This window comes from Porites lutea, chromosome 1 (genome assembly GCF_958299795.1).
Source record: "Porites lutea chromosome 1, jaPorLute2.1, whole genome shotgun sequence".
NCBI classification, from domain to species: Eukaryota; Metazoa; Cnidaria; class Anthozoa; order Scleractinia; family Poritidae; genus Porites; species Porites lutea.
The window spans coordinates 37,177,267-37,188,375 of record NC_133201.1 but is presented as its reverse complement, the minus strand read 5'-3'; the positions used below and the strand labels follow the sequence as shown (position 1 = coordinate 37,188,375).

General features: G+C 39.8%; 1 protein-coding gene across 1 annotated transcript; it reads left to right on the top strand.

Annotated features, from left to right (window-relative positions):
- The first annotated feature begins 2,096 nt into the window (after window positions 1–2,096).
- Window positions 2,097–10,014, top strand: LOC140949624 (extracellular calcium-sensing receptor-like). The gene is made up of 4 exons (XM_073398782.1): window positions 2,097–3,458; window positions 7,167–7,497; window positions 7,798–8,260; window positions 9,030–10,014. The coding sequence occupies exons 1-4, from the start codon at window positions 2,194–2,196 to the stop codon at window positions 9,914–9,916; spliced, it is 2,946 nt and encodes a 981-aa protein (XP_073254883.1). The 5' UTR covers window positions 2,097–2,193; the 3' UTR covers window positions 9,917–10,014.
- Window positions 10,015–11,109: the final 1,095 nt, after the last annotated feature.

The window sequence follows — 11,109 nt, the reverse complement described above, 5'->3', positions numbered from 1 at the left end:
GTTAAGTTTAGCAACAAGTTCAGGGGCACCCAACGAGAATATAGTTCAAAACCACTTAAACATAGCATTGTTAAACGTATTTTAGTATTTAAACGGTAGATATAGGCATATTTTTATCCCCTTAAAAGTTTTCATCTGTTCGGATTTCCTCGCTGAAATTCTAGTGATCCGAAAATTATATAGTCTGCTACACAGCCGGCTGTGTAGCAGACTAAAAATTATAGGGATCAAAACTTACCTTTTCGAAAATTTCAGCCACAAAAAAGGCTCCCGAAAACTCTAGGTGACCTTTTTAGGGGTAAAAATCCGTGAAAAATGGGCAATTATACCATTTGTTTAGATGTTCGAAAATCCTAGGAGAGGCAGGCAAGCAAGAAGTTTACAACAAATGTTCCGAAAATTCTAGATCTCAAATCGTCTTCCGAACAGATATTTTCCGAAAATTGACGTTGGGTGCCCCTGCAATTTCAGTAGACTGCCGCTGTTGTCTGCGTTGCCTGAATTTGGAGTGGTGTGTCCTAGGACTTCCTAATCCAAAGATTAACAGTCTGCATCTTGCTGCGGTTACAAGAATGAACCTCGTGTTTCTCTTGATGTATCCAAGTAGTTTGTTGGTGCGCGTGGTTTTATGCGTATAATCCACACCCCAAGGTCTTTTTCTGCGGCGTATGTACCAGGAAGGATGTTTTTAAGACTGTGGGTAGATATGATCTTAGCTCCCCAATGGCGGAGAGTTTTAAGGGAAGTTGAGATATGATCTAACAGCGTCCCTTCGCTTCCATACCTCGCTAAAATAAATGAAGATAAGGCATGGCAAGAGGTACTGACCAGTGGCGTGAAGAAATCCATATAGTGGCAGGTCATCTCTTTATCAAGAATGGAGAAGCGCCGAGCAAAAAGTTAGCGACGGTCGTGGCCATCTAAAAAAATGCTAAGAGAGGGGAAAAGGCAGGATCGAGACAGTCCATTTACGGCCTGTAATCTTATTCAGCGAGACTGGACGTACACTGCACATAGGTGAAATACCAAAAAATAGAAAATAAGAATATCATGACTTCTTTCTCTCCCAGTCCTATTCTGTTGCATGCATATGGTAATATGTTTTAAAACAACCACACCAGAGGGTACCTAGAACAACAGACACGTGACAAAAGGCTTGACAAGCGAAAACAGCGATTTCTACAAATTAATATATTTCTCATTGCTATTGTTCTCTGCAAACAACAACTTCAGTTTAAAGATCGAATTGAATGCATTGTAAATCGAATCGAATGCCTTGAAAAGAAATGAGTGTGAATATATCTTTTTTGTTTTCCTTGCCTGACAAATTTCTTTTTCACTCAGTGGCGTTATTATACTATCAGTGACTTGTTTTGCTGAATTTTCCTTACTATAGAAGTTATAGTGGATCGTGTAAATTGATTCCGGCATGAGCTAAGAGAAGTCACATAAAATCAAGGCATTCAGAACCGTAAAGTCTTCGTAACAGTTGACTGTACTGACCGTACTGTAAACAGCTGTGCGATATTTCATTTTTTGTAGCCCGAGATGAAGTTTTGCATTAGCTTCTCTAAATAATCACACTCAATTATTTGTCTTTCTTTGAAGAGAGAGACAACTTTGTCCAATCAAAGAGGCAATTAAAACGGCTAAGTAAAAATTTGATAGCAATTTTAGTGCACCTAGCGAAACAACACAATTTTACACTGCAAACCGCGGCTTGTTTACTTTCTCAGCGAGTCCAATAACTAAATAAAAATGTCGCATTCATGACATGTACTTGTTGAAAAACCTCTCTCTGACTATCTTTAAGCGCGGCGGGACGACATTATATTAAAATTTTAAATCACATTTCCATTTCAATCTCTGTCACTTTCCTGTGAAGTTCACTTGACACCTTCCATCGCCATTGTGGTTATTTTGTTGAGTTACTGTGGCAAAAACCGGGCAATTTTATCTATCCCGTCATAAACAGGCCATTTGGTTTCTGATAGCTTATCATGTAATCGGCCAATAAGAGAGTAGAACTGTTTAAATTGGTTGTCGCCGTTAATTTTTTTGAAGTGATACTGCGCCTTATTTTAACACCTGCAAACTGTGTACACCACAAACTGTAGCTCAACTTTACTAGCCATATCAGCGACCTACGACGTATTCTTGACAATTTTTGACTGCTGTAGGTTTTCATGTAAGATGAAACACTTACGTGGACGGTTAGACCTGTTATGGCTGCTTGTTCAAACAGCTAATTCGATTCTGCGGTTGTCGAGCGCAAACGAGTGTAGAACTGATCAACTTAGTACCGCCGCCTATAATCGCCATGAAATCTTTATAAACGGGACGTTTATCTTTGCCGGTTTGTTTCCCATACACTACGCTCCTCAAAATAATTCCTCCTCGCAGCTTTGCCAAGGCAAGTTTAACATTCGAGGCTTTGAAGAAGCCCTAGCAATGGTTTACGCCTTGCAACAGATCAACAAAAGCTTGAAAATTCTTCCTGGTATCACCGTTGAAGCAGACATCGAAGATACATGCAGCACTGTCGATTTTGCAATACGAAAATGCCTGAACTTTAGTTTTGTCAAAAGAAACATGGAAAATGGTATGTGCGAACGTGTAAAGAGCGTTGAATCGCACGACCCTAAAACTGTAGCAATTATTGGTGTTGGATCTAGCGATGTAGCTATGGCGGTCACTAACTTTGCTGGCTTGTTTTACGTTCCGGTTGTTGGTTACTCTTCGTCGAGTAGACTTCTTAGCAATAGGAATCGTTTTAAATATTTTCTTCGCACAATTTCATCTGACAGCCTCATGGCAAGAGCGGTTGTAGATCTGTTGCGTATGTTGAAATGGAATTTCGTTCATGTTCTATATTCCGACACGGATTACGGAAGATCAGCTGTCGAAACATTTGAACATGTTCTTGGGTCTTCATCGGGTGCGAATATTTGTTTGGCCGTGAAAAGAACATTCACAAAACATACGGACGATGTAGAAATCAAACGTATCCTGGACGATATAAAAGCCGAGAAAAACACCAAAGCCAAAGCTGTATTACTATTTACCACTACAGACGATACGGAAATACTATTGAGCCATTTCGATACGTCTCAAATGAAGGACTATGTTTTCATATCGACCGATTATTTCACAGGGTCAGTGAACAGGTTTCAAAGCTCGCGGGAAATGCTAAAGAGAGTTATTGGAGTCACACCGCATCATAGACGCGTAGATAGCTTTCTGAAATATTTGCAACGCGTCAACGAAAGCTTCGTTAGCTGTCCGTGGAAAGAGGAATACAACAAACAACATTTGAAAGATCCTTTAGAACACTCGATCTATGCGCCTTATGTTGTTGATGCGGTGTACGCTGCGGCTTATGGTCTTCATAGTCTTTTGAATTGCACTCCAGGGCAAGGTTGTCAACATTCACCGGATGAGTTTCCAATTTTGAACAGGTGGGAGAAAAAAAATCACTGAAACATAGGTCTTAGAATAAATTTCACGGGGAATATTTGACGTCTAACGAAGGGAAAAAGAAACTTTCGCATGAGACTTTTTCAAAAGCGCAAATATGAAAGTGTTCGAATAATTCACGTTTTTTGGGGTCAAATTAGATTCTCAGTTAAAAAAACAAAACAAAACAAAAACAAAAATATTCTTGAAAGCATGACCTCATTAATTTTGGCCAGAAAAGCGCAACTTAATTAATAAGTCACTAATCCCCCCGCTTTAGGTCGGTTATGAAAACATAGATTCTGATAAAATTGAACGAAGGGCCGTATCAGCTCATTCCTTGTCAAAAAAGGTTTTTTTTTACGGAAAATGCCGTCAAGAGCCGAGTTAGTTCTTCATACGATTCAGTTCTGTATCGAATTGGTAGGAATATGTTCATGTCCGCTATCGACAAGGTGCTCCCGAGAGAAATATTAGTTTTTGAGAAGTTCAAGTTCGCCAAAGAATCGATGTTTGCAAATCAGACATCTGTTCTAGACATTTTATTCAAGGCGTCGATATTCGACAGGAAAAATAAAAGGTTGTCAATCCTACCAATCGCAAACGTCAAGAATCGACTCTTAATCATTTTCTCCAAAAAGGAAAGTGTCTCCGTGAAATTCAGTTTTACAAAAGACAATGCCTGTTTTAATGACAGGGTACATGTTGTAAATTAAAATGACCCCCTTGGTGCATTTCTTTTTTAGCGATCTTAACATTTTTTTTGCTCACAATCTAACCGTGAATGAATACATATTAACGTTATTTTTCGATTTTGTATGGGTAGTTTCTTAAAAGCAGGCTGCTCTGTTTCTACAAGGCAGTTGGATCGAGCACTGCATGTTTTCTATTGTTTCATAAATTATATATATTCAAACCCGTGCTTTTTTATTAAAACGCCAAGTAAATTAATTTAACAAGTTGTCGCACTTATTAAAATATATAAACTTTACCAAAAGCAATTGCTATGACTTCCTTTGTCGGCAAAAGTGACAAATTTTAAGTTAAAAGCTACATAACAAAAACTTCAGCATTTTTTTTGGCTTAAATTTGTTTCAAGACCTTTCCCGTAAGTGCCAGCGAAACACTAAATTTAGTGGCATCAACCGAGTTCAGAGTACTTACATAGTAATTGTTCAGATCCCGATTCGAACATCGAAGGTCGAAGGATGTCAGTGAGCAATCTCAAGGCAGAAGAATATTTCAAAATGTGGGCAGTGCTTTCTTCATATTGTCCCATTTTATTATCTCATAAATGGTACGAGGGTATATCGTTAGAATTTTATTTTTGCCGGTTTGACCTGTTTTTATGAGTCAATGACCGCTATTTTTTCTGACAGAGTATTTAAGTGCCACTTAATACCGTCATTGTAAAAACCCTCCGGAACCGCGAGTTATTCACTGTCCGGAATTAACGAGTCTGTGATAATAGAGGGTTGCGGGAATTTCTCTTAAGATATTTGCTTTGTTCAGATAATATGTCTTTTTAGTGAAATTGACTGTAGAACCTTCTCTAGCGCAGGAAGCATTTTGACAGGCTTGAAAACTTATTTATGCACTCATGTGACCGACTTAAGGACGGGCTCTCCAAGTTGATGCGTCGTGTGGCTTTTAGTTTATTTAGTCCTATTTAGGGCCATGTACGTGCATAATAAAATTTAAGGGCCGTTCGTACGAGAGAAAATAAGCCGCGGCTTACTATGTCCGCGGTTAACATAAAACGCGAAAGGAACCCTTTATACAAGCACGGCTCAGTTACATAAGACGCGAACTGCTCGTATAAATGGTTCACGGCTAACTTCGCGACCAGGTCGGTCCAATGATGACGTAGTTTGCTTTGATGCCTCGTCTTGGGGTAACTGCGTTTGCATCTTCTTGTTTCAACAATGGCTTGAGCGAGCAAAAAAGCTAAACGACTGGCTTTGGCTACCAAAAAAACGCTCTAATTACCTTTTCACTGCCCTTTTCATTTTAAACTGTCTCTTCGGTCAAGATTGGCGTTGGGTTCCCAGATAATTAATTATTTGTCAAAGAAAATTCGCAGTTCGCTGCATATTAGCAGAATTAGCTTTTCTTCAGCGGCACCCCATACGTTTCTTTTTTTAGATGAATCTCTATCCGTCGTCGTCGCCGTTTTCCACTTTTTAAATGGAGTAAATGTAAACAAAACTCATTTTCCCGCCACTGCAGCGCTCGTCTCTCAGCCATGAAGGTCTGGGTTAATACAGAGCATGCGCAGCAATCGTTCACGGCTTGAGCAAGCCGCGGACAACATTTGAGTGCACTTATACGAACACTTTTCCGTCCAAGGTAAGCCGCGGCTTGGATTAACCCGGATTGAATAAGCCGTGAACGTATATTTTGCACCATTTATAAGGGGTGTTTACGTCTTATTTTCTCTTGTATAAACGGCCCTTTGAATTTAGTTTTCGCACAACAGTGAGAATTAACAACTAAGGTTTCGATTTGTGTTATCCGCTTCGGCCCTCGGCGGTATTGGCAGATAATACGGTTATGATCAGCCTTGATAATTCTCGCAATCATGCTCAACCTAAACTTTAAGCCGTTATTATAGTCGTCGGAAACGACTAATGGGCACTCGGCACTAGTTGTACTAGCTAATTTTTGGCCTGATTGAATGTGCATTCTGCCTTAGTTATGGCCAGCCTTGCTATCAAAAAACAGATAAACGAACTGGGTTGAGTTCAGTTCCAAAGAAACTGTTGCGTCGGTGGGTCAGTTAATTACTAAGATTTGGGTTTATCAACTAAGTCGAACATAGTTTCGACGCGTCTCAGTCGTTTCTTTTAACTCCTTGAAGATGTTCGCCGAGTAAGTAGGTGGCCGTTTTTGAGAACATCTTCGAGATGTTAGCGGAAAAGTAAGCGACCGTTTCCTCGAATACCTTCGGAGATGCTGAAGGAAACGACAAAGCCAAAATCGAAACCAGTAGCTCGCCAGTTATCTCTCAAATCATTCCAGCCAAAACATGGCAAACTGCGGTCTCTCACTGCACCAAGGCAACATGGAAAGCCGAAAAATCTAGCGCAAGAACTTGTAATTCAGATCAGCATCCTTGCTCCCTGCTGAATCAACTAATTCTCAACTCAACTCATTTATTTTTGTTCTTCATGGTATGTCCACTATGTCTGTATATAAACCCACAATTCCCTGATTCACTTAGACTTGCCACAAGTCGACTGAGTGAGCGCCGGGCGCGAGGGACGCTCGCGAAGCGAAAGAATGCGAGCGATGCAAGTAACCACCTAACCAGCAAATACTTGAACGCGCGCTTTGAGTTAGTCTATGTTTTACTTTGATGAAGGGCTCGCGCTCGAAAAGTTAGCGTTTTAATACTCCTACACTTATAAATCTACCTTATTAGACTTATTAACTCAGAAGATAGAAACCAATTATAAATTCGAGGGTGTGGAAGAAAAAACGGACCCTGTGTTCTGATTGGCTACCCGAGCGAGCAAGATGGGCCCATCTTACCCGATCGAGTTTTACGCGGTGTTCCCGCAAGAAAACGTTCTCCTTTTTGGCCATATAATAAAAATAAAATAGTTTTATTTAAACTTTCATTTAAGTCCTGTCAGTTCACATGGTAAAAAGCGGTGAAACTGCTTTGTGTGTCCCTTGTAATAACGTTTCATTTTTTGTCTTTTAAGAGACGATGGTTTGCTCAAAAGTATTCAAGCTGTGCGCTTCAAGGGGGCATCACGTGACCAAGTTTCTTTTGATTCCAACGGGAATGGATTGGGTGCTTATGACATCACAGTGGTGAATATAGAGACTGAAGAATGGGAAGCAATCGGAAGCTGGATATCAAATACGTCAAATGTGCTTGACCTTCCTGCGAACGTTTCATTTCTTAATTTAAATCTAACGAAGTTGAGAATGCTTTGGGCGAAGGTCTTCAACAGCTCCACTGAGCCAACGTCATTTTGTGGACAGCAGTGTCCCCCTGGATACTGGATGAGTTCAGAGGAGCGTTACAAGGTATCATTTTTTAATTACAGATGTATCAAATCAAATAAAATCATCGCTTTCATACTATGGACACTGAAAGAGATCTGCGTTTCTTTCTTTGGGATTGTGGTGTTTTGCCCATCCGAAATATCTTTCTTTGTTCAGTGACGTTTTGCCCATAAACTTCGTATCTCAATCAGAATATCTGAGTTACATTTAGCGAAAATATAATAGAACCGCCCAAAAGGTGATAATGAGAAATTTCTCTGTAACAAGTTTAGCCCTTTTATCAATTTATCAGTTTCTCTTTTTTCCACCTTATTCTTGCAGAGGTGTTGCTGGAAATGCGTCCCTTGTTCCACGAACGAGATATCTCATAATCCTGTAAACGGGTCCTGTAGGCGCTGTCCATCTCGCTTCTGGACAAACGAAAATCACACTTCTTGCTTACCCATAATTCCCACTGCTGTAAAGCTAAGTGACCCAGCCGGTATTGCTGTTGGCGTGGTTGCTGTGTTAGGTGTGGTAGGTGTCGTTGCTATCGGCATTGTCTTCTTCCGCCATGGAAATACCCATATTGTTCGAGCATCAAGTAGACAGTTAAGCTTTGTTATGTTGTTTGGAATTTTAATTGGGTACTTGACAGCCATTTTGACATTACTGGAGAGAACAGAGAGGCTTTGTGAAGGAGTGCTCTTTATGTTCAGCATCGGCTTCTGTATTGTGGTAGGGACGCTGTTTATCAAAACAAATCGGATCTACCGGATATTTAGTAAACGAGCCATGAGGAAAGGTAAGCTGTAAAGCGTGCGTTACGTCTGTTAGTACCTGTTACAGTAAAGAGTCTAAAGACCGCGTCACTGCTGCAAACTGAAAAGTGCTTTGACGTCTTTTTGACAATATTAAAGGACTCTTTAACACAGAGATCCAATTTATAGAAATTTAATTAGTCCCAAGGCCTTTCGACGGCGATCCGTGTTTTTGAGAGATTTTTAAATTTCTACTTTTTTGAATTTTCACGAATTCTCCTTCACTATTTGTTTTATAGTATGTGTAAAAAAAAGGGCAGTGGTTATAAAAAAGGAGACATTAACGGACGTCAACTTCAATTGTAATGATTGTGCTCTAATAAGGTTTCTAAAACCAGATATCTCAGGTTCAAGGCTCCCATAAATAAGAGCTGCACCGACTTTTATGATTAATGTTTTTTTACTTGAAAGGTTTTCTCGACAAAACTTTGCAGTCTCGTTCCGCCGTGATATTTATCTAAATGCGAACTCGTAGTTCATATGGGTTATTGACTAAGCGTGAAGTCAAGATAGCTAAATATTCGGGCCAAATTCTTCGTCCCGGTTCATAAAAACGCAAAAAAGTACAAGGCCAATATTCAGCAACGTTGACTGAATAAGCTTGGTCAATAAGGGATTTATTATAAGGCCAAAAGAGAACGTGAATCGTTCGGGAAAAACACGGGAAATCCCGAGCTTGCCCGCACAGGTAACCTATCAGAACACAGGAATCCCTTCATCTTATAACAAAAATCTATCCTTTTATAATTTCAGGCACTCCTCAATGTTTAAGTGACAAGTGGATGCTTGTTTTCCTTTCCTGTTTTGTGGCCATAGAAACAATCATCTGTGCTGTCATTGTACTCACTACTCCGGATGTTGGACTTAAAGACGTTGTATACTCCGACATGAAAAACGAAGCCTACATACAATGCAAACTGGTGTCCTACACCAATTACAACATGGCCTTGTGGTGGGGTTACAACACTGGATTGGTTGTAATATGTACCTACCAGGCTTTCCTAACAAGGAAGGTGCCGGGTAACTACAACGAAGCACGTTTTATTGCATTCAACATGATGACCATATCAATGGACGTGATAATGTTCTTTCTTTCCTATTATGGCACGAAGACCTACTACAAAGACATCCTGGTCAGCTCATTCTTGATCGTCGCTGATACAGTCACTTTAACTTGTATGTTCTTGCCCAAAGTTTATGTCATTGTGTTTCGACCACAGAAGAATGTAGAACATAGAACTACCATTAGCCTGGGAACGCTGGAGAACGAAGAAGAAGATGAAGAAAATAACAGGAAAATTAGCACAAGATCAAACCTATCAGTCATGAGTTCTCTCTCAACCATCAGCAACGGTCCAACGGAAACAGAAGAAAACACTGCAAGTAATGAAACCCGCAAGGAAAGCAGAACGTCCAAAATATCCGTCTCTTCGAACGGTAGCGCTAAAGGAGATTGGGAACCAGAAGGAGAGGACTGGAATATGCCACCGGCTATTATATCACGTGACTCTAACTTGAGCATGCGCACTGTTCGCTTCCAAGACGAAATACATGATGATTTTGTTACCGACTGTCCCATTACTAACGATGATTTCATTGCGGAAAAGACTGAATGTTGCCAAAGGGTGTCGGCAATCTGAATCTTTTTGATACAGGAGTGTACTCAACAAATTTATTTCATTTGCCATGCGACTGAGCATAAAAGGTTAGATATTTTCTTGTTTAAGGGTAACAACGTTTTAACAGGTGATAAGAGCTAAAAATCTGGCCATCGAACCAGGCGAAGACGAGAAAATCCTACTTCACTTGCATGGTTATAAGGAACCTCTTTTCCACTGTAATAAATTTAAATGTAAATTAAAAAGAAAAGCATTTTCATGAAAAGATTTATTTTTGTGTTATGTAGTATTTGTTAAACCTTCTCACTGAATAAAGAATGGATGCTGAAGATCGGTAACTTTAAGTCCGCATTCTCATTCATTGGTTGCCAAGAGCAATGTTGAAATCTGTAATGGGCCCCATATATAGTTCCTGAAAGAGGAAAAAACGCGAGTTTATCAATCCACCTTAACGTCAATCACTTCTCACGTACGTTCCTCTCGAATCTAATGAATCCACATACTGAGTGTCCTCCGTGGAACTGATCTAAGTCAAGGTTTTCAGGATTCATTACTCATGTTTCTCTTTGGGTGCGGATCCAGTTAAGGAGGAGTTCCTGTGAAGCGTCTTTTTGTGTTAAACGTGACAAAAATCTGCAGATCAAACGCAGTGAAGTTATGAATAAAACCCAATGTTTTGGCAAAGCTGCCATCATCAGGAGAAAATATGTCAGTCCGTTACTCGCTGGAAAGGCAATGATGCTTTCATCAGACGATCCGTCAATTGCGAGATTTTTTTAGTGAAATCATAAGGCCACCACTTTTCGTTACCCTTAAAAATCCACTTCGGGATTTTCGTTTCTTTCTTCGCGATGAATTCAAAGAACTTGAGATTTATAAGGGATAGTAGATAAGTTAACGGCTGATAGAACTACCGAAGTCGATGGCATTGTTTTGAAGTACTAGTGTTTGGATGCCACTAATCTTTTGAGTCTCTTTGTTTTAAATCCCGCCGAATTAGTCAAGAAAATATCTTGACTCACAGAACAAACAACGTCGTGCTTAAACTGTCACAAAGTGTCATTTGTTTTAGAGTTATCAATAGTACCGTGTAAACAGTTAATGTAAAATGTTTGACTAAAATTAAGTATTCGTTTTCTCAAATAAAAGAACGTAAATTCAATGGATTCCAGTTTCACCATACAATCACACCAGGTCAAAGGTTTCTTTAACTG